This window comes from Dendrobates tinctorius, unplaced genomic scaffold, assembly GCF_039654945.1.
Source record: "Dendrobates tinctorius isolate UK_male_01 unplaced genomic scaffold, ASM3965494v1 ptg000174l, whole genome shotgun sequence".
Classification (NCBI taxonomy): Eukaryota; Metazoa; Chordata; class Amphibia; order Anura; family Dendrobatidae; genus Dendrobates; species Dendrobates tinctorius.
The window spans coordinates 2,003,670-2,026,214 of record NW_027361841.1 but is presented as its reverse complement, the minus strand read 5'-3'; the positions used below and the strand labels follow the sequence as shown (position 1 = coordinate 2,026,214).

Sequence of the window (22,545 nt, the reverse complement as noted above, 5' to 3'; positions counted from 1 at the left end):
TGGGGAGGAACCACTGTTTCGGTGCATGGCAGAGCTCAGAAGGGAAGGAGCGCCGTTTGACTTTTTCAATGCAAAATTGGCTGGAACTCAGATTGTACGCCATTTCACGTTTGGAGAGCCCCTGATGTACCTAAACAGTGGAAACCCCCCACAAGTGACCCCATTTTGGAAACTAGACCCCCCAAGGAACTTATCTAGATATGTGATGAGAACTTTGAACCCACAAGGGCTTCACAGAAGTTTATAACGTACAGCGGTACAATTAAAAAATCATATTTTTTCCACAAAAATGATCTTTTCAACCCCAATTTTTATTTTCCCAAAGGGAACAGGACCCTAAAAGTTATTGTGCAATTTGTCCTGAGTACGCTGATACCCCATATGTGGGTGTAAATGGCGCATGGCAGAGCTCGGAAGGGAAGCAGCGCCATTTGACTTTTTTGGCTGGAATTGAGATCGGACACCATGTCGCGTTTGGAAAGCCCCTGATGTACTAAAACAGTGGAAACCCCCCACAAATGACACCATTTTGGAAACTAGACCCCCCAAGGAACTTATCTAGATGTGTGGTGAGAACTTTGAACCCCCATGGGCTTCACAGAAGTTTATAATGCCCGGGCGTGAAAATAAAAAAAAAATCGTATTTTTTCCACAAACATGATCTTTTAGTCCCCAATTTTTTTATTTTCCCAAGGGTACCAGGAGAAATTGGACCCCAAAAGTTGTTGTCCAATTTGTCCTGAGTACGCCGATACCCCATATGTGGGAGAAAACTACTGTATGGGCACACGTCGGGGCTCGGAAGGGAAGTAGTGACGTTTTGGAATGCAGACTTTGATGGAATGGTCTGTGGGTGTCATGTTGCCTTTGGAGAGCCCCTGATGTACCTAAACAGTGGAAAACCCCCACAAATGACACCATTTTGGAAACTAGACCCCCTGAGGAACTTATCTAGATGTGTGGTTAGCACTTTGAACCCCCAAGTGCTACACAGAAGTTTATAACGCCCGGGCGTGAAAATAAAAAATCATATCATGATATTTTTGCCCCCAATTTTTTATTTTTCTAAGGGTAACAGGAGAAATTGAACTCCAAAAGTTGTTTTGCAATTTGTCCTGAGTAGGCTGATACCCCATATGTGGGGGTAAAACACTGTTTGGGCGCATGGCAGAGCTTGGAAGGGAAGGAGCACCATTTGACTTTTTCAACGCAGAATTGGCTGGAATTGAGATCAGACGCCATGTTGCATTTGGGGAGCACCTGATGTGCCCAAACGGTGGAAACCCCCCAATTCTAACTCCAACCCTAACCCCAACACACCCCTAACCCTAATCTCAGCCCTAGCCCTAACCCTAACGGGAAGATGGAAATAAATACATTTTTTTAATGTTATTGTTTTTCCATAACTAAGGGGGTGATAACGGGGGGTTTGATTTACTATTTATGGCGGTTTTTATATTTGGCAGCTGTCACATGCTAAAAGACGCTTTTTATTGTAAAAATAGTTTTTGCATCACCACATTTTGAGAGCTATAATTTTTCCATATTTTGACCCACCGAGTCATGTGAGGTCTTATTTTTTGCGGGACGAGTTGACGTTTTTATTGGTATCATTTTCGGGCACGTGACAACTTTTGATCGCTTTTTATTCCAATTTTTGGGGCGCAGAATGAACAAAAACCAGCGTTTCATTAATTTCTTTTGGGGGGTGCGCTTACACCGTTCTGCGTGCGGTAAAATTGATAAAGCGGTTTTATTCTTCGGGTCAGTACGGATACAGTGATACCTCATTTATGTCTTTTTTTATGTTTTGGCGCTTTTATGCAATGAAAACAATTTTATATAAAAAATAATTATTTTTGCATCACTTTATTCTGTGAGCTATAGCTTTATTTTTTCGCTGATGACGCTGTGTGGTGGCTCGTTTTTTGCAGGACAAGATGACGTTTTCAGCGGTACCATGGATATTTATATGTGTCTTTTTGATCGCGCGTTATTGCACTTTTTGTTCGGCAGTATGATAATTAATCATTATTTTTTGCTTCGTTTTTTATTTTTATTTTTTAAGGAGTTTGCTAAAGGGGTTAACTAATGGGACAGTTTTATAGGGCGGGTTGTTACGGACGCGGCGATACCAAATATGTATACTTTTATTGTGTTTTTGTTTTTTTTTATTTCCAAAAAATGATTTAGGGAATATATATATATATTTTTTTTTTTTTTTTTTTTTATCTATTTAGCAATTTTTTTAAAATTATTTTTACACTTTTTTTTTTTTTTTTTTTAACTTTATTACATTGTCCCAGGTGGGACATCACTGTCCTGTGACAGATATCAGATCTGTCACATCACAGATTGCTGTGACAGGTCAGCGATCTGTCACAGGCACTACACAGGCTTTGCAGGCATGAGGAAGCCGGCTCCCTGTAGGCCCCCGAAGATCCCCGCCGCCATATTGGATCCGGGGACCTGCAGGGAAGGAGACCCCCACAGCAGCGCTGCACATTGCGCTGCTGTGGGGGGGGGGGTCTCAGGGAAGCACGTAGGGAGCCCCCTCCCTGCCGATGCTTCTCTTTAACCCCCGGTACACCGTGATCGTGTTTGATCGCTGTGTGCCAGGGGTTAACGTGTCAGGGGCGGTTCATGACCACCCCTGACACATTGTGCCGGGTGTCAGCTGTGATAATCAGCTGACACCCGGCCGCGATCAGCGGTGCTCACCACGTGAGCGCCGCTGATCGCACTAGACGTACTATTCCGTCCTTGGGACTTAGGTTCCAGGTCACATGGACGGAATAGTACGTCCATTGTAGGAAAGGGGTTAAACTGCATCTGCCACCTTTCGGCCCACATTTTCAAATTATCCAGATCCATCTGTAGCAGAATACTATCTTCTCTTGTATTGACTGCTTTACATAGATTTGTATCCTCAAATATCAATATTTTACTGTGTAAGTCTGTGTGCACACAGTGTGGATCCTCACACGGATTTTTCCACGCTGATTTTACTAAATCCGCAGGTCAAATGAACTGCATTTTTCCTCTGGATTTCTTCCTTTTTTTTTGCGGTTTTTGTGCGGTTTTCCACTGCGGTTTTGTAGAATGGAGCAGGTGGAAAACTGCAGCAAAACCGCACAAAAGAAGTCACATGCTGCTTTTTTTTTTCGCACAAAAACCGCGCGGAAAAAAGCGCAGCATGTGCACAGCGGTGTTTTTTTTACATAGGCCTTAATGGTACTGTACATCACCTGCAGTTCTGCTGCAGATCCGCAGCGGCAGATCCGCTACGGATCCGCAACAGAATCCGCACCGTGTGCACAGGGCCTAAACCTTCTACCAGGTCGTTAATAAATATGTTGTAAAAATCCTACAGAGAGTTATGTTTAAACACCTCTATAGGTCTCCTATGTAGAACTGTCATCAGTTTTAGAGGGACAGTACTGCTGATAGACTCAATTTAAATAGTACCACCTAATTGTATGCCAAGCAACTGATTTGTTTACTGGAACTTTGCAGTAAAAACTTCTGGTTCTCTGGAAAGTGTGTAACTTTTAGGGTGTGTGCACACGCTGCAGATTCTGCTGCGGTGCCGCAGCAGTTTTTGCTGCGGTGTACAGCACCATTATTCCCTATGGGAATAAAAAACCGCAGTGCAGACGGTGCGGATTTTTCCGCACGGTTTTTCTGCGGTTTTGAAACCGCAGAAAGAATTAACATGTCGATTCTTACTGCGGATTCCGCTGCGGTTTGCCATCTCTTCCATTGTGGAGATGAAAAACCGCAGGGCAAAACCGCAGAGCAATCCACAGGTAAAACCACAGGTCTTTTGACCTGCAGATTTACCTGCGGATTTTACAAAATCCGCGCATCCAAATCCGCCCTGCAATCCGCAGCGTGTGCACATACCCTTAGGTGCATCATATTAAATGCATTTTTGAATCATAAATGTATTATTCTAAAAATTATTTTTATCATCTGGAAGCTATGAATTTAAACTCAAAGTTTATTACCATGCATTACTTTTTCAGAGAAATATATACCTGGCTGCAGTCATGCAACTAGGATCTGATTTATGCTGCTCTTGGTTTGGGTGACAAGTTCCTATTAGCAGCTTCTTGTTTTTCTTTCTATGGGCAACACAAACAATTTAGCCATTCTGTAATAAGATAGGTCAGCATGGTAAGGAAAATATTCATAATTTTAAGTGCGTCTCGTAAGATATCTGTTCTTTTTCTCATATTGCTTTAGTTTGAATTAAGTGTAATATTGTTTTCCCACAAAGTTGCCTCTGTTTTTCAGATTACCATTCTGAAGTATATAAGTCCCAAGACTACAATGACATCAATGGAGAATCCATCGAGTTCCATCATTTTTCTGGTAAGATATTAAAAAATGTGTTAGCTCTGTACTGCAACATTTTATGAACTATAGTATATGTTTATCTCACTTTGACGCCAGTGGCATTAAAGACAACACTTTCATCAATTTTTTCACGTTGAACTGAATACAGGATGTAATAGTGGCTCCAGAGCAAAATAAAATGTTTGTTTTTTTTTAATTTTTTTTTTAAATTTTGCCTCTCCCTTGTGGAGAGATTAGCAATCAAAATATTTGGCACCTAATGATTTAGGGTATGTGCCCACGATCCAGGATAGCAGTGATTTGGATGCAGCTCACCTATGTTGCGTTCTAAGTTACAAGCACAGTGGATGGGATTTATAGATATCCCATGCCCACTGTGCTTCTATTTGATGCAGCGTAAACTCACCTGCGGTGCGGGTGTATGAGCTGCACAGCATGTCAGTTATCTGCAGCGGAGACACTAGTCTCAGCTGCGTTATCTCACCCATAGCCATACATTAGATGGGGTAAATCCGCACGGTTCATTGAACACATGCGGATTGACCTGCGTGATTACAACAATGCAGCGAAAATACGCGGCGTCCAAAACCCTGCTAAATGTTGATCGTGGGCACATAGGCTGAATGTTCATTAAGTTCAAGTCGTTATTATCAGAGAGTTTTCACTGGGGATGTGTTCTCCACAAAGGAGAAGCATAATGCAAAATGTAAAAAATTAAATTGTGCGGCATCTTGTATCACTTATAAAGAGAACCAATTCAAGAAATTAGATCCATCTATTTCCTTCTTGTGTTGGAGATGTGACTTGCTGACAGGATCTATTTTCCATCTATTCTGGGACTGTCATGCCTGCAGGTGGCTCACGTGGTTCGTAGACCCACTGTGCTACAGGACCAGGCTTACCTAGTAAGGACAAGCCTAGTAAGGGCAAGAAATGCCCTAGATCATAAACACGGAGGGCCGTGAGAACACCGAACACCTATGTAGAGCAAAAAGAAGTCCTCCAAACATAGTAATGTATAAAAAATACATTTTATTGAAACATTCACTTAAAAATATTAAAAGGAAATGTTTTGGAGATGTATACAGACCATACAGAAAAAAAAACAAGCAAAACACTGGGCTCAAAAAAATGGATGGATAATATCAAAAGAGTAATTATATTGCATCCATAATTATAAGCAATCTGCAACTACCTGCATAATGCATTTTAGTTACAAGGTACACTTATAAAGCATTAGTCAGCAATAATCATCTATAGAGAAAAGTGCAAAAAAGTTCAACAATAGGGTGCAAAATAAGTAAATAAATAAATATACCTGGACCCTGCTGGGGTTACGTCCCTGGCTGCCCCTAATGAGGCTTGCAGAGGGATAATACTATGAGTACATTGGGTAAATACCTCAAAACATAAATCAAATAAGTAATCACCTCATGAGGGAAGCCAGATACAAGAGAAAAGTGCATACCATGGCTCAAGGTGTAGAGTAGAAAAATCAGTATCAATCATATGTATATAATGAGGAGCCAGAGAGATGAATAGTTACGCAGAGTGTCAGAAGTCCCAGTGTACCCCTTGACGCTCGTTTCGATGTCTATCTTCCTCAGAAGGGGTGCATAGGTAGGAGGCTACCTAGTTTCACTGGAGCTCCTGATGGTGGGGTCAGGATTGAGCTGCAAGTAGCCGTCAGGTACAATTCCTAGGCAGTCCCCGATACTGCATCTGCTGACCCCAAGGATCAGGTTAACTGACACGGACAACTGTACAAACTTTGTTTAAACAAGTCTTTTATTTAGAATTTATTAGGTCTTGAACACTTTTTACTTAATATTTTACTGCAAAATATATCTAAAAGAACTGTTAGACTTCTCCTACACATATTGACGGCTGCAAGATGTTCGATAGCTTCTCATTGGAAATATATGTCCCACTATCCATATATAACTTAAACTCCAGAATCAAAGATTTCAGAAATTTTGAAAATAGCAGTGCTCTGAATGATGAAATGGTCAAGAGATTCAACCTCCTTTGGTCCCCATGGAATACCGTATTTCTGAATATTTATGAACGTTCTTCACTAGGTCATATATCTCCTTCCACCCTTCCTTACAACCCCCAGAACCTAATACCTTTACTCATCTCCTTTCCCTTCTGTCTATTCGTGTATGTCTCGATGTATCCCCCTTTGTTTTGTAGTTTGTTAGTTATTAGTGATAAGCGAGTATAGACGTTACTTGAGATTTTCCAATCATGCTCGTGTGATCTCCGAGTATTTGGATGTGCTCGGAGATTTAGTGTCTGTCGCCATAGCTGCATGATTTGCGGCTGCTAGCCAGCCTGAACACGTGTGGGGTTGCCTGTTTGTTAGGAAATCCCCACATGTATTCAGGCTGTCTAGCAGCCGCAAATCATACAGCTACGGTGACGGAAACGAAATCTCCGAGCACATCCAAATTCTCGAAGATCACCCGAGCATGCTCGGGAAATCTCGAGTAACGAGTATACTCGCTCATCACTATTAGTTATATATAAGAAATTTGTATATCTCCATAATATGTGGCATCTATATCACAAAGCTGATTTACTCTGTTTACATTGTAATCTGCTAATCTTTATTACTATTTTTCAAGCCTAGTTCTTGTTGAAAATAAAAATTGCAGTAATTAAAAAAATAATTACATTGTGTATCCAGTTCAGGAGAGAATATTTGGTGAAAGGTCCTCTTTAATATATGTTATTAATACTGCTTTATTTTTTTGCAGAAAAACAAGCATTTTTATTACTTTTTTATATATATTGTGAGGCAGCGACCGGAGTCATATGTGAGGGTCGCTATGTGTCCCCCAGAATGCGCTCAGAAGCATATTAGATCTACTGGAGTGCCCTGTCATCACAGCATTGTGCCTGTGACTCACAGGGCAGAATAAAAGTGAGTTTGAGCCTGGTCACGTTATTTGGACCAAGGAGTTTATTCAGGAAAACCCGGTATGGGCTTTTATTTTTTAAACGGACTGCAGGAAGGTAGTGGGGTCCGGTCCGTTTCCTCCAGCCCAGGTCTTATAAGTGGCCACAGATTGGAGAAAGGAAAAAAAAACCCTGCAGAAATGGTTTTGGGTGTGTCAGTTCTGACTTGCACAGAGAGAGAGCAGTGGTCTGCAGAGCGTTCCCTGTGTGAGGCAACACAGGGCCAAACTAAGCCAAGAGGTCTGGCACCCCTTTCTTACCCGGGCAGCACGGTCGCTCACGGCAACTGGCCACGGACTGTTTTGTTGCTTCTCGGCTGCGATCCGGAGGATACAGCGTGTTGTGCACTGTGAGTGTTTTTTGTGGACATTAAACACATTTTCTTTATCGCCTTATTGGGGGACACAGATGACCATGGGTGTATGCTGCTGCTGCTAGGAGGCCGACACTATGCAAAACAAGAAACTTAGCTCCTCCCCGGCAGTATACACCCACCGACAGGCACCAAGCACCTCAGTTTGTGCTTAGTGTCTGTAGGAGGCGGACCGGGATCTCCCCAGATCCGCATTTAATCCTTTTCTTTTCAGGTTTTTGTTGTGTTTTTTTTAATGATTTCCCCTTTCTTTTTCAGATACAGCTCAGGAAACGGGATGTGAGTTCATCCTGCTTTTCCTATTAATGCGGCTGAGCGAGCAATGTGGTATCGCCCACATCGCAACTCTCAGGCCCGCAGGCAGGACCTTCCCCTATCACCCTCGGGTACTAGGGGCCATGGATGGACGGTCCTAGCCCATTCCCCTCCTCACCCCTCTCCCAGGACAGGGCTGAGAGGAAGACGGCGGTCGCCAGCGGTGACGTTTCCCCTGACACGGGGATTGAAGCCGTCTTCTGCACCATACGGCGGTGCGGGTACTGAGGATCACCTCTCCCAGCGACCTGCGTTCTATCGCGGGCCCCTGTGGTCAGCCTCTTCAGGGACATCAGGTATGTTTTTCTGAATGTTCCCTGCAGTCCTGCGCTCACATGCCAGTCTAGGACAGCAGAGTACCTCTCCTCGTTTTGAATTTCCCGCCCCTTGAACCAGCGCTCTGACAGGCGCGCGTCCCTCTTGTCGCGGGGGGGTCCGGGGGGGGGGGGGCGCGCTTCCTCCGTCAGCGCTCCCTCCGTCAGCGCTCCCCGTCCTCATCAGCTACAGGGAGGGAGCGCTTTCAAGCCCGGGCGCGCCGTCGCTAGTGAAAGTGAGGGAGCACTTTCACTTTCAAAAGTTCTTCCCTCTCCCTGCGCGCGCTTTCCCCGCACGCTTTTTCAGCCTATCTCAGGGCTGCTTTCTCTTCAGCCCTGTCACTGTCTTTGGCCGTCCCCCTCCCCTCTGGGGTCTCAGCCAATCGCGCCGTGCGGTGGCTTAGCCCCGCCCACCGCCAGCGTTTCTTCCTGGATTGCCGATCTTCTTCCTCCTTCTCTCCGGACCTCGCCTGGGGGACACATCGCTTCTGATCCTCGGTAGGCTAGACGCTGACTATCCCTGGCACCTAACTTAGCTCCCCCCGCAGTTTCCTCAGGCTGTGTTTTTTCTGCCACTGAGACTTATGCACAACCCCGCAAGGGCCTTCTGCTCCAGCCCCACCGCTACTCACTACGCCTGCGCGCGCTGTAAAAAGAAGTGGGCTTCGGGTCAGTGGTCTCACCCCTGCCTCTCCTGCAGCCCTTCCACCATGTCGGCCCCTCAGGAGCACTCCGAACCCCGGGCGGAGACCTCCCCACCCCTGGAGTGGGCCGTGGCGATGTCTCAGTCAGTTTCTGAGCTGACAAAGGTGTCTCAATCGCTGGTCCAGGTCTTAGAGCGGTTACCTCAGTTATCTGCTGTCACCTGTGCACCGACCGCCTCGCATGGTGAGTCGCCAGCACCGGACCGTGGCCCTCAGACGGACAGACCAAGTCGGGGCTCTAGGAAGCGGGTCCTGTCTGGCTCTTCATCCGGTTCGCAGGGTCCCTCTGCTTCTCTCAGGCTATGCTCCTCGTCCCCCTCATCGGCAGACGATCCGGGGTCAGACGAGGATTCACTATCTGGATCAGACTCAGAGGCGGACGACATAGCTAGAACTCGGGAGATGGTAGATAGTCTCATATTGGCTATTTACCAAACACTCAAGATTAAGGAGGATAAGGCCCCCCCTCAGGAATGCTCTGTTTCCCTTAAGAAGGCAAGGCCTCCATCTCGAACCTTCCCTAATAAGGATTTCGACACTTCCTTAGCCAACCACTGGCAACATCCTGAGAAACGTTTCTCAGGCCGCAAGTACTTAGATGTACTTTATCCCTTTGATGCGGAGCTAGTCACGAAATAGACCAAAGCTCCCGAGGTAGATCCACCAGTTTCTCGTATTTCCTCTAAGACGGTCCTTTCCCTTCCGGACGGAGCTTCTCTCAAGGACCCATCAGACAGGCAAATAGAGTCGTTGGCTAAGTCTATCTTTGAGGCATCCGGTGCATCCCTATGCCCTATCTTCGCTTCCGCTTGGGTGGCGAAAGCCATTTCGGCTTGGGCAAAAATTCTGCGCAGGGGCGTTTCAGCGGCAGCTCCTCAAGACGAGCTGGCAGATTTAGCAGACCAAATTAATCACGCAGGCAAGTACCTTCTGGCCGCCTCCTTGGACGCGGCAGGGTGCATTGCTAGAGCTAACAGCAACATTGTGGCAATACGCCGCATTCTTTGGTTGAAGTCTTGGAATGCGGATACTACCTCAAAAAAGTCACTCACCAACCTGGCGTTTCACGGCACTAGGCTCTTTGGAGCCAAGCTGGATCAGTTAATCTCGGATGCCACGGGTGGAAAGAGCACTTCCCTTCCTCAGTCCCGTCCTAAGAGGTTCTTTAACAAGAGGGCTTCTCGGCCTTTTAGGTCCTTTCGCCCCTTCTCTCCCACAGACGGTTCATCCCAGCAGGACCGTAACACTGCTTCCAATGACCGGAGAAAGCCATCGTATAAGCCAGCCCCTCGCTGGAGATCCAGGGGTCAGCCTTCCAGGTCCTCAGGCGCTCGATCCGGAGGGTTTTCATCTAAGTGACGGGTCACCCCCACCTGGAAAGCTTTCCAGGGTGGGAGGCAGACTTTCCTTTTTCAAGGACGCGTGGCTATCCGTTGTCGACGACGCTTGGGTCAGGGAAATCATCACGTCCGGATACAAAATAGAGTTTTCTTCCCTCCCAAACAGTCGTTTCTGTCTGTCCCGATCCCCAAAACAGCGATCACAGGTTCCAGGGTTCCTTCAGGCCGTCTCCTCTCTCCTTTCCGCCGGGGTCATCGTTCCCGTTCCTACAAACGAGCGGTTTTTAGGGTTCTACTCGAATCTCTTTGTAGTCCCAAAAAAGGACGGCTCACTTCGCCCAATTTTGGACCTCAAACGGCTCAATCGCCACGTGAAGATCCGCCATTTCAAGATGGAGTCTCTGCGTTCGGTAATAGCCTCAATGGAGCCCGGAGAGTTTCTCTGCTCGGTGGATATACAGGATGCCTTCCTCCACATCCCCATTTCTCGCCAGCATCAGAGATACCTCCGCTTTGCGATTCAGAACAGCCATTATCAGTTCGCGGCCCTTCCCTTCGGCCTAGCCTCCGCCCCTCGTGTCTTCACGAAGGTGATGGCAACAGTAATGGCCATCCTTCGATCCAGAGGGATCCTTATCCCTTACCTGGACGATCTTCTGATCAAGGGCTCGTCCCGACAAGACTGTCTTCACAGCCTTCACATAACCTTGGATGCCCTCGGACGCCTGGGATGGATAGTCAACAAGGACAAGTCCACTCTGTGCCCTACCCAGCGACTGACCTTTTTGGGCATGGAGTTCGATACGAATCTGGCCCGAGTGTTCTTACCGAGGGACAAGTTGTCAACCCTTCGCAAGGGGAACCAGTCCCTTCGGCGCTCGAGGGTCATGTCCCTTCGGTCCTGCATGAGAGTCCTGGGGAGAATGGTGGCCTCTATGGAAGCAGTGCCATTTGCACAATTCCACTCTCGCCCTCTCCAGCTGTTCCTCCTGTCAGTCTGGGACAAGACCTCGTTTTCTCTGGATCACCCCATTCTTCTTCCGCTCAGAGTCTAACAATCGCTAACTTGGTGGACGTTGTCGACGTAATTTCTCCGCGGAAGATCCTTTCTCCCGCCTCGGTGGCAGGTCATCACCACCGATGCCAGTCTCCTAGGATGGGGGGGCGGTCTACTGTCAGAGAACGGCCCAAGGGCGTTGGAACGCCCAGGAGACTCCTCTGCCCATCAACCTTCTGGAGATCAGGGCAATCTTCCTCGCTCTCCTTCGTTGGCAGCATCTTCTAGTAGGCAAGCCGGTCCGCATTCAGTCAGACAACGCCACGGCCGTGGCGTACATAAACCACCAGGGCGGTACTCGCAGCAGGCAGGTGATGTCGGAAGTGGCAAGGATACTTCGTTGGGCAGAGCGTCACGTGCCGGCGATTTCCGCCGTTCACATTCCAGGGGTGGAAAACTGGGCAGCCGACTTCTTGAGTCGCCAAGGGCTAGCGTCAGGCGAATGGTCCCTTCATCCCACAGTCTTCAGTCAGATATGCCAGCGCTGGGGCACCCCGGACGTCGATCTCATGGCCTCTCGGATGAACAACAAGGTTCCTCACTTTGTAGCCAGGTCCAGGGATCCATTAGCCGTCGGTTACGACGCCCTAGTAATCCCGTGGTCCCAGTTCCACCTACCTTACCTGTTCCCTCCGCTTGCCCTAATCCCAAGAGTGGTCAAAAAGATAAAGTCAGAGGGCATCCCGGTCATCTTAGTGGCTCCAGACTGGCCGAGACGACCTTGGTACGCGGAGCTGGTGAACATGCTCACGGACGCCCCCTGGAGGCTTCCAGACCGTCCAGATCTTCTCTCGCAAGGCCCCCCTTTACCACCAGAGTTCTCAATCTCTCAGTTTAACGGCATGGCCGTTGAGGCCTCGATTCTGAAGGAATCAGGGTTTTCCAACCGGGTCATTCAGACCTTGATTAAGGCTCGGAAGCCTGCTTCTTCCCGCATTTACCATAGGTACTGGAAGGCCTTTTTTCGCTGGTGTGACGAAAACGATGTTTTTCCACTATCGTTCTCAATTCCTTCCATTCTTGGTTTCCTCCAATCCGGCTTGGATGCGGGCCTATCCCTCAGTACTCTCAAAGGCCAGGTATCTGCCCTAGCAATCCTCTTCCAGACGGATCTGGCTTCCTTACCGCAAGTGAAGACCTTTCTCCAAGGAGTCGCCCATGTGGCTCCTCCTCATCGTTCTCCGATAGATCCATGGGATCTCAATCTTGTTCTTGGCGCTCTCCAGAAGGCGCCGTTCGAGCCGATTCAGGACATCCCTCTGTCTTTTCTTTCATGGAAGGTGGCTTTTCTGATCGCCATTACTTCCATCAGGAGAGTTTCTGAGCTGGCGGCCTTATCCTGTCGTTCTCCTTACCTTATCCTCCACCAAGATAAGGTTGTTCTAAGGTTGTTCACATTAACGAAGATATCGTCCTTCCATCATTTTGTCCTGCGCCTGCTCATCCTCTTTAAAAGTCGCTCCACAAACTGGATGTAGTGAGAGCCTTGCGTGTTTACCTTGCCAGGACCGCTTCCTTTCGCCAATCTGATTCCTTGTTGGTCATTTCTGAGGGTCGCCAGAAAGGTCTTCTGGCCTCCAAGTCCACAATTGCTCGTTGGATTCGGTCTACCATCCTGGAAGCCTATCGTCTTCAGGAGAAACGGCCTCCTCCGGGGGTGAAAGCCCACTCCACCCGAGCTGTAGGTGCCTCTTGGGCTATGCGACACCAGGCTTCGGCCTTACAACTTTGCAGAGCCGCGACCTGGTCATCTTTGCACACCTTCGCGAGGTTCTACAGGGTTCATACCCAGTCCTCGTCTGATGCAGCTCTTGGTAGGAAGGTGCTGCAGGCGGCGGTGGCGCATCGACTGACCTAAGCCCTTCCTTATTTCGTTCCTTTATTGCTGTTCCCACCCTCGGGACTGCTTTGGAACGTCCCATGGTCATCTGTGTCCCCCAATAAGGAGATAAAGAAAGATGGATTTTGGGTTCTTACCGTAAAATCTCTTTCTTGGAGCCTTCATTGGGGGACACAGCACCCGCCCTGTTTAATTAGTACCGTGTTGGGTCTGAGAGTCCCTTGTTGAGTTGGTACATATGTTTATGGTTTTGGTTGCTTCTCCTACTGCTTTTTTCACCAACTGAGGTGCTTGGTGCCTGTTGGTGGGTGTATGCTGCCGGGGAGGAGCTAAGTTTCTTGTTTTGCATAGTGTCAGCCTCCTAGCAGCAGCAGCAGCATACACCCATGGTCATCTGTGTCCCCCAATGAAGGCTCCAAGAAAGAGATTTTACGGTAAGAACCCAAAATCCCTCTTTTTTTGTTTGAACTTGCTGGGTCACTGCCTCATCTCTGCACAGCGTGGACGCCGCTGCTTTACAATATTTTTAAACTTATTCCAAAGAAGTGTCAAAAAGCAAGGCAAAGTGTGTAGACCTATAATTATCTCAAAGGAGTATTCTGATTGTAAAGTCAGGTTATCACCACAGGAAACAGGGTAGGTGATAATTTACTGATTGCTGTGAGTCTGACTGCTGAGATCCCCACTGATCCTAAGAATCGGGCACTGAAATATCCGTTAAAATGAAGTAGTGGCTGGGCTTGCAAGCCTTTGCCCCATTCATTTTCTATGTTATTGATGGAGGAAGTACCGTAGAGCGTGAATCCACAGGATATGCCTTAAATATCTATTATGCGAGTGTTTATTAATAATAATAAATAATTTTTATTTCTATAGCGCCAACATATTCCACAGAACTTCACATTTCAGAGGGGACTTGTACAAATAATAAAGGCATTACAGAGTAGCTCATGATTCAACAGATTCCAAGAGGAGTGAGGGCCCTGCTCACAAGCTTATAATCTATGAGGAAATAGGGGAGACACGAAAGTTTTATATTAAAAAGTGCTTGTGTTGTATGGTCCAGCCATCAATATAATACATAGGGCAGTGATGGCGAACCAATTGCACGCGTGCCAGAGAGGGCACGCAGAGCCCTCTCAGCTGGCACGCGGCCTCGCCTCACTGGTCCGGAGCTGCAGCGTCCTTCCTCGCTCTCACTTATTGCGCGGCCGCGGAGCTGAATGATCATGTCATCCAGCTGCGGCCACGCCGCTCGATGTGTGAGAAGAAGTGAGAGCGAGGAAGGACGCTGCTGGTGTGTGTGTGGCTGCTGGTGTGTGTATGTGATGGGGAGAGGGCCAATGATGGGACTGATGGGGAGAGGGGACTGATGGGGAGAGGGCCAATGATGGGAGTGATGGGGGGGAGGAAATGATGGAGGTGGTGGAATGGGCAATTTCTACCTTTCTGCATGAAGGGGATCATGATGGGGCATAATACTACATGAAGGGGATCATGATGGGTTATATTTCTGCATGAAGGGGATCATGATGGGTCATATTTCTGCATGAAGAAGATCATGATGGGGCATATTTTTAATGGGATCATGATGGGGCACATTTCTGCATGAATGAGATCATGATGGTGTAACGTGCTGCTGCAGTGTAATACAGCGCAACCTCCCCCAGGGGGTGATGGTGAGGGAAAGAGGCTGCACACACACACAGCGTAGTAACACAGAGCAGCAGCACAGGTGTCACAGGTGATGAAAGAGTAGTCAGACTAGCCGAAGTCAGCAACTGTCAGGAGCAGAAGTACAAAGGGAGAAAGCAAGTGCGTAGTCAGGGACGAACGAGCGGTCAGGACCTACCAGGAACGTGGTATCAGAAACGTAAGACGTAAGCCGTTGTCAGGGTACAAGCCAGGGTCAAAACCGGTCAGAGAGTGAGGTATCAGAGATGGAAAACAGGAGGCAGAGTCCAGAGATCAGGCCAAGTCATACACAAGTCAGGAAGTCATAGGCAGAAGGATCACCAGTATAGAGTCACAGGTTCTAGCCAGGAAGCATGAACTATAGCTGACACTGGCCCGCAGGCTGCAGAGGACTGAAATAGCCCCACCAGCTCCAGAACGAGGCAGAGGGGATTAACCTCCGCATGACCAGTCCAAAGAGAAGACAGCAGAAAAACTCTGGACTGGATCATGACAGTTGGGGCATATTTCTGCATGAAGGGGATCATAATGGGGCAGTTCTACATGAAGGGGATCATGATGGGGCATATTACTACAAGAAGGGGATCATGATGGGGCATATTACTACAAGAAGGAAACATTGATGGGGCATATTTCTGCATGAAGGGAATCATGATGGGGCATCTTTCTGCATGAAGGGGATCATGATGGGGCATCTTTCTGCAAGAAGGGGATCATGATGGGGCATTTCTACATCAAGGGGATCATGATGGGGCATCTTTCTGCATGAAGGGGATCATGATGGGGCATCTTTCTGCAAGAAGGGGATCATGATGGGGCATTTCTACATCAAGGGGATCATGATGGGGCATATTTCTTCATGAAGGGGATCATGATGAGGTATTTGGTACATGTTAATTGGGTTTTAGGTTGCAGTTTGGGCACTCGGTCTCAGAAAGGTTCGCCATCACTGACATAGGGTATTCACATTACTCTGCGTGAACCGGTCACCAGTCAGTATTTGTATAATGTGAGAAGGTTACTGGATGGGAGATATGTGAGAAACAATCCCTTTATCCCATGCTAAAGTGCTTACCCATCATATGCTCCAGGACAAATGCAGCGCTGCCACCGACGCGCGTTTCGCCTCTCTCAAGGTGCGGTCAAGGAGAAAGAGGCGAAACGCGCTTCGGTGGCGGAGCTGCATTTGTCCTGGAGCATATGATGGGTAAGCACTTTAGCATGGGATAAAGGGATTGTTTCTCAGGATGCGCACCTGGGTTCTCCCGATATTTGTGTCCCGTTTTTATGGCCCATCTTTATAAGAAGCGCTTGGCACTTTTTTACTTGATATTATATAGACAGGACTAAAAAGCAGCTGATATTACCCGATCCCTGCAGAAAATGAGCCTGAGTGACTAGGTGGTTTCTAGCTCTCCAGGACTTCAGCTTCCATGTGGAGCATAGGCACGGGAAACTACACAGCAACACAGATTCCCTTTCTAGACTTTCATATTTAGTGACTGAAGGTGCTAAAACCGCTGGGAGGAGGGGGGATATGTGAGAAGGTCACTGGCAAAATACTGGAACCTGGAAAAATGCTCCAGCATACTTAGTGTTGAGAGGGGTTAATCAGCCATATTAAGGGCTTGGTTGCTGTGAACAGTTGAAGAGTGGGTGGGAGGCTGTTCACCATATATCCACCCCAGGGTGTGGTCCAGAAGCTAAATGTGAAGCCTTTGAACTCGGTGTTCCGTGTGTCTGGAGATGAGGGCTCGAGAGGTGTGTTCGTTTTAAAGTGAACTGAACCTCGCTTTTGTTCCTCTAAGCAGGCGGATCCTTGCAGCCACACAGACTGTACTGTGTGCTATTTGGTTTTCTCGTTATGCTCAAAGGGCCGTGTTTGTTTACCTAATTTTTGACTGGTTTATGCAGTACTGTTTTAATAAACCAGTTGAAAACTTAAACGGAAAGTGTTGTTGTGACGACCTCTTTAGGCAGCCAAATGAGTCGATCTTCAACAATAAGTACAGATAAAAAGTGCTATTAAAGGGAATCTGTCACCCCTTTTTTGAGATATCACTGTAATGCTAGGGGGAACCTGAGTTAGAGAGTGGACCCTCTGGATCGCGGATCCGGAGCCCCAGGGTCGAGCACACCAGGTGAAGACCGACCCCTATACAGGGACCGTTTGGGGCAGGACCACAGAGGACGGAGGCGCGACAGCCGGAACCAAGAGGGACGGCTCCACGGACAGAAGGACAGGGAAGGCAATGGTACGAAGAACGAGCAGGGACCAGAGGCGCAGGACAGAACCAATACGGAAGACAGGCACGTGGAAAGACCTAGGCGGACTGAAGACGGAGGACGGCACCGGGGATGGAAGACAGCGCCCAGGCAGGCTGGGAGGGAAGGGAGCAGGAGACAGGGAGCGACAGGGAGAGTCAGGCGGAAAGCGGTTAAGCTACAGGAGAACTGTAGAGGCCAGAGGGTGCAGGAAAACTACACAATCATCAGGCGTCCTCCTAACTGCGAGGACGCCTGAAGTACAGCAACCCCCGGATGTGCGTCACCCAAGCCCGCCCCTCAGCGCCGCCCATCGCAAGGGAGACCCAAGTCCGCCCCTCAGCGCCGCCCATCGCAGGAGAGAGAGAGCGGAAGGCGGCGAGCGCGAACCAGGGGGCGGGAACCAGGAGCCGACGTAAGGAGGAATTGACGGCGGGCGCGTGACCGGGCGGGAGCGCGCAGGTGAGGGGACGCTGCAGCGGCCGCCGCAGCAGAAGGGGCATCGGCGGGCATAACCGCCGATGTCACAATCATATAATGATATCATTCAATTGTGTGTCACATAAGGATTCTCTTAGTACTTTTGCTTCCCCCTGACCCCCGCACCTTTCATGCATAAATACCTTTTTTATATCGGTTCAGATGTATGTAAACTGCAGCTGTCCGGTCCGATGGGCGAGGCTTATTCAACTGCTCCCCCCTCCCTGTCAGTGGGGAGATATATGCCTGATCCCCTTGACAATTGGGGAATCATGCAGATATCTCCTGTCCATTGCCAGATAATCACGACCCAGCACTCTGCTGCCTCCAATCGTCAAGAGAATTACGCAATTGACTGATGAGTGATGGACGAGGCCACGGCTGCTTTCACCACTAGGCCAGTTAATGGGGAAGTCTTAGTGAACATGTGTGTGTATATAATATATATATATATATATATATATATATATATATATATATATATATATTCGGATTATGAGGGAAATCAGAGTGCGTCTTATAATCTGAATGTAGCTTACTGGCTATGGTGGAGCGGAGTCCCAGAGTCACTGCTGCAGGAAGCTTCTGGCGGCGGCGGAAGGAGTTGGGTGATCCTGGATGCCTAAGGTTGGTAGGACGTGGTGTTTGGCAGTGCGGAACTCCATCGACATTTTGTGATAGCCTGGAGCCCCCTCACTTACAATGCTTTTCAATGATGTGGTTCCAGGAAAATGGCCACAGTAGGCAGCGCATGTGTAGATTGAGATCTCAGCACTGAGTCTCGTCTACTGAGATCTCAATTGCACATGCTCCGTCTCCGTCAGCCATTTTCCAAGAATCCACCGCAAGGAAAGCGGGGGAGGTCCGGGCTTTCACAAAATGTCAGCGGAACCCCTGCACTTCTGATCACCACCTCCTGCCATCCTAGGGCCTGCAGCATCACTCCACTCCTACCTCCACCGAACACCACCTCCTTCCACTCCGGCCTCTGCCGCCTCCATCAGCTACGTGGAGCAGCGACCCTGCCACCTATATCCCGCTCCAACGCCGCAGCCCCCAGGTAAGCTACCGTAAAAGCAGAGTATAAGACACACCACCATTTTATCAAAAGCATTATTTTTCTTTATTTTCATCACCACAATTTGGGGGTATGTTTTATAAAACGGTGCATCTTATAATCCACAAAATACGGTATATATTATATACAGTATATAGCTGCCACCCCCAGTCGTTTATACAGGTGGCTTGGACACCCGTTACAGGTAAAGTTTGGCTTCAGGGATGCGGTTTATAATGCAAGACGAACTAAGTGATTACATTTTATATATTTAAAGCAAAAGTAGCCAGTGTTTATAAAATATACAAAAGATGTTTCAAAATGGGAACAAAACAATGCAAAATAGGTAAAATAAAAAGGACAAACAAAAGAAATATTCTAGACCTGTAGTGGAAGCACTAACAATTCATTTTAGAGGGAAGCTTTCCAATTAGCAAAATGGAACACTGTCACAGCAAACTTTGTTTTCCAGAAATAAGTGAGGGTTCCACCTTGAAGACACTTAGTTATGTGCAAAATGAGGGGTCCATTTCCTTCTTTTAGCAACTCACATTGATTTCAACAAACTTTATAAAGACTACAATTCAGAAATGTGAGTGTCTGGATCCTAATTGTTTGGCCTAAGTGTGAGGCCTGAAATGGGACCTGACCTGTCAGGCATTTAATACTTCAATAGGAACATACTGTACCTTTAAAGGACATAGACTGTAAGCTTGCAGGTGCAGGGCTCACTCCCCTCCATACCAGTCTGTAATTGTTAGTTTGTTCATTGTAATTTATATTTGTATTTTGTATGTACCCCCTTCTCATATACAGCACCATAGAATCAATGGGAGCCTAAAAATAAATAATTATAATATAGAAGGCTGTAGACACTTTTAACTTGAAAAATATTATTATTACTTAATAAAGCTCCATTTATTCCATGACGCTTTACATGTGAAAAGGGGTATGCATAATAAAAAAACAAGTACAATAATCTTAGACAATATAAGTCACGTACTGGTACAGGAGGAGAGAGGACCTTGTCACGAGGTCTCACGGTCTACAAGGGATGTGTGATGATACAGTAGGTGAGGGTAGGACTGGTCGTGCAGAGGTTTGGTGAAACAAGGATTACTGCATGTTTTCGGCTTGTCGTAGGTCTTCAGGTTCCTTTTTAAGATTTCCACGGTATTTGAGAGTCTGATATGTTAGGATAGAAAGTTACAGAGTAGAAGGTATGCATAGGAGAAATCTTGAATGCAATTGTGGGAACAGGAGATAAGAGGGGAGAAGATAAGGAGATCTTGTGAGGATCGGAGGTTGTGTGCAAGTAAATACTGGAAGACTAGATCACAGATGTATGGAGGAGACAGGTTGTGGATGGCTTCGTATGTCTTGGTTAGGGTTTTGAACTGGAGTTTCTTGTCAGTGGGGAGCCAGTGAAGGGATTGATAGAGAGGAGAGGCTGAGGAATAACGGAGACAGGTGGATTTGTCGGGCAGCAGAGGTTACGATAGATTGGAAGGGTGCGAGAGTGTTAAAAGGGAGGCCACAGAGCAGGAGGTTGCAGTAGTCGAAGTGGGAGATGATGAGGGCATGCACTAGTGTTTTTGCAGATTCTTGATTAAGGAATGTATGTATCCAGGAAATATTTTTGAGTTGGAGTCGGCAGGAACTAGAAAGGGCTTGTATATGTGGTTTGGAGGAGAGATTAGAGTTCAGGGTTACCACAAGGTAGCGATCTTCCGGCACTGGTGAGTGTGAGTATCCATTTACTTTAATGGATATGTGTGTTGGGGTGGTGTGAGTGAGATGGGGGAAAAATGATGAATTCTGCATTGTCCATGTTAAGTTTTAGACATCTAGCAGAGAAGAAGGATGAAATAGAATACAGACATTGTGGGATTTTAATTAGTAAGAAGGTGATATCAGATCCAAAGAGGTAGATCTCTGTCTCATCAGCATAGAGATGATACTGAAATCCGAGGGACTCTATGAGCTGTCCCAGGGCGTTAGGTGTAGATGGAGAAGAGCATGGGTCGTAGAACTGAACCTTGGGGGACACCGACAGATAGGGGGCGAGATGAGGAGATGGTATGTGAGTGAGAGACTGTAAGGTACTCATGGGGTGGACCCACTAGACCGTGGCAACGAACCTCCCGAGGGCGAGCTGACCAGGTGGACCACCCCCTATACAGGGAGTGTATGGGGCAAGCCCGCGGGTAACTATCACCACGGCAGCTGGTACCCAGGGAACGTTTCAGCGGACAGACAGGTAGATCCGGATTGGAGACACAGGACAGACGGGCACGGCTAGGAGACACAGGAGAGACGGCACGGCTTGGAGACACAGGAGTGACGGGCAAGGCTTGGAGACACAGGAGTGACGGGCAAGGCTTGGAGACACAGAAGTGGCAGGCACGGCTTGGAGACACAGAAGTGGCAGGCACGGCTTGGAGACACTGAGCCTAGGAGAGAGAACAAGGAGGAGTGAGTAACGGAAGGTCAGGAGGCTGGGAAGCACAAGGAGAGCGGGCCAGAGTCACTAGCAAGGTCTAGTGATAGTCAGGCATCGCCAGCAGGAGGAGGCGGCCTGATATAGGGAAGTGGGAGGCCTTCCGGGTCGTGACCTCCAGTTGGAGGAGGAGGCGCGCATCCTCAGGAGGTGGAGAGCGCGCGCCCGGCCATAGAGTGGACGCGCGCCCGCCGAGGAGGAGGAGCGGGGGCGCGCACCTGGCGCGATCCAGAGGGCCGGACGGAGGCGGTCGCCGGCCGAGGAAGGATGGCCGGGAGAGACCGCGCCGTGGCCCGCCGGCGCCGAAGCGAGGAGGCCACCGGCGAGCGGGTGAGCTGGGGCCGGGGGGAGGTAAGGGAAGGAGTGCGCGGCAGCCGCCGCGTGACAGTACCCCCCTCCTTACGCGCCCCCCTCCGCAGACCGGAAAAAAATTTAGAAAAGATTCGAGGAGCTTGGATATTCTCCTGGGGCTCCCAGGACCTCTCCTCAGGGCCAAAGCCCTTCCAATCAACCAAATAAAAGGTTCTCCCTTTTTGCTTTCTCATGGCCAAAATATCTCTAACCTCAAATACATCGTCTGCGGAGGCAGGCGGAGGTGAGTGAGGGGCCTTAGAAAGGAAACGATTGAAGATGACTGGCTTAAGCAAAGACACATGAAAAGCATTAGGGATGCGGAGAGAGGCGGGAAGCCGTAGTTTGTAGGAGACATCATTAATACGGGACAAGACCTCAAAAGGTCCAATATAGCGGGGACCCAGCTTATGGGACGGGATTTTGAGGCGAATAAACTTGGAGGCTAGCCAAACTTTATCACCTGGGTGATATGGCGGGACATCCAGACGCCTCTTGTCTGCGTGTCTCTTAACCCTGTTACGTACCAACTCGAGAGCGGTCTTGGTCTCCTGCCAGATCCTGGAGAATTCACCGGACAGAAGATCAGCCGCCGGTACACCCGAGGCGGGAGGAACCGGTAGAGGTACACCAGGATGTTGACCGTAGACTACAAAGAAAGGGGACTTGCCAGAAGACTCACTGACGTGATTATTATAGGCGAACTCAGCCCACGGGAGTAGTTCAGACCAGTCATCTTGGTGGATGTTAGAAAAATGCCGGAGGTAATTCACCAAACTTTGATTCGTTCGTTCAGCCTGACCGTTGGACTGTGGGTGGTAAGAAGAGGAGAAGTCGAGGGTGACATGCATCGATCTGCATAGGGCTCTCCAGAAGCGAGAGGTGAACTGGAGTCCTCTGTCTGAAACAATATGTTGGGGCAGTCCAT

General features: G+C 48.2%; 1 protein-coding gene across 2 annotated transcripts in view; it reads left to right on the top strand.

The window, feature by feature from the left end:
* The window catches only part of BEND7 (BEN domain containing 7), a 211,076-nt gene that overhangs the window by 77,707 nt on the left and 110,824 nt on the right, over nt 1-22,545 (top strand). For both annotated transcript variants that reach the window (XM_073551274.1, XM_073551273.1), the window contains exon 2: nt 4,300-4,377. Coding sequence is in view for 1 of the 2 variants with exons in the window: in XM_073551273.1 (XP_073407374.1) it covers nt 4,300-4,377 (78 nt within the window). In the remaining variant the exon portion in view is untranslated. The remainder of the gene's footprint in view (nt 1-4,299; nt 4,378-22,545) is intronic.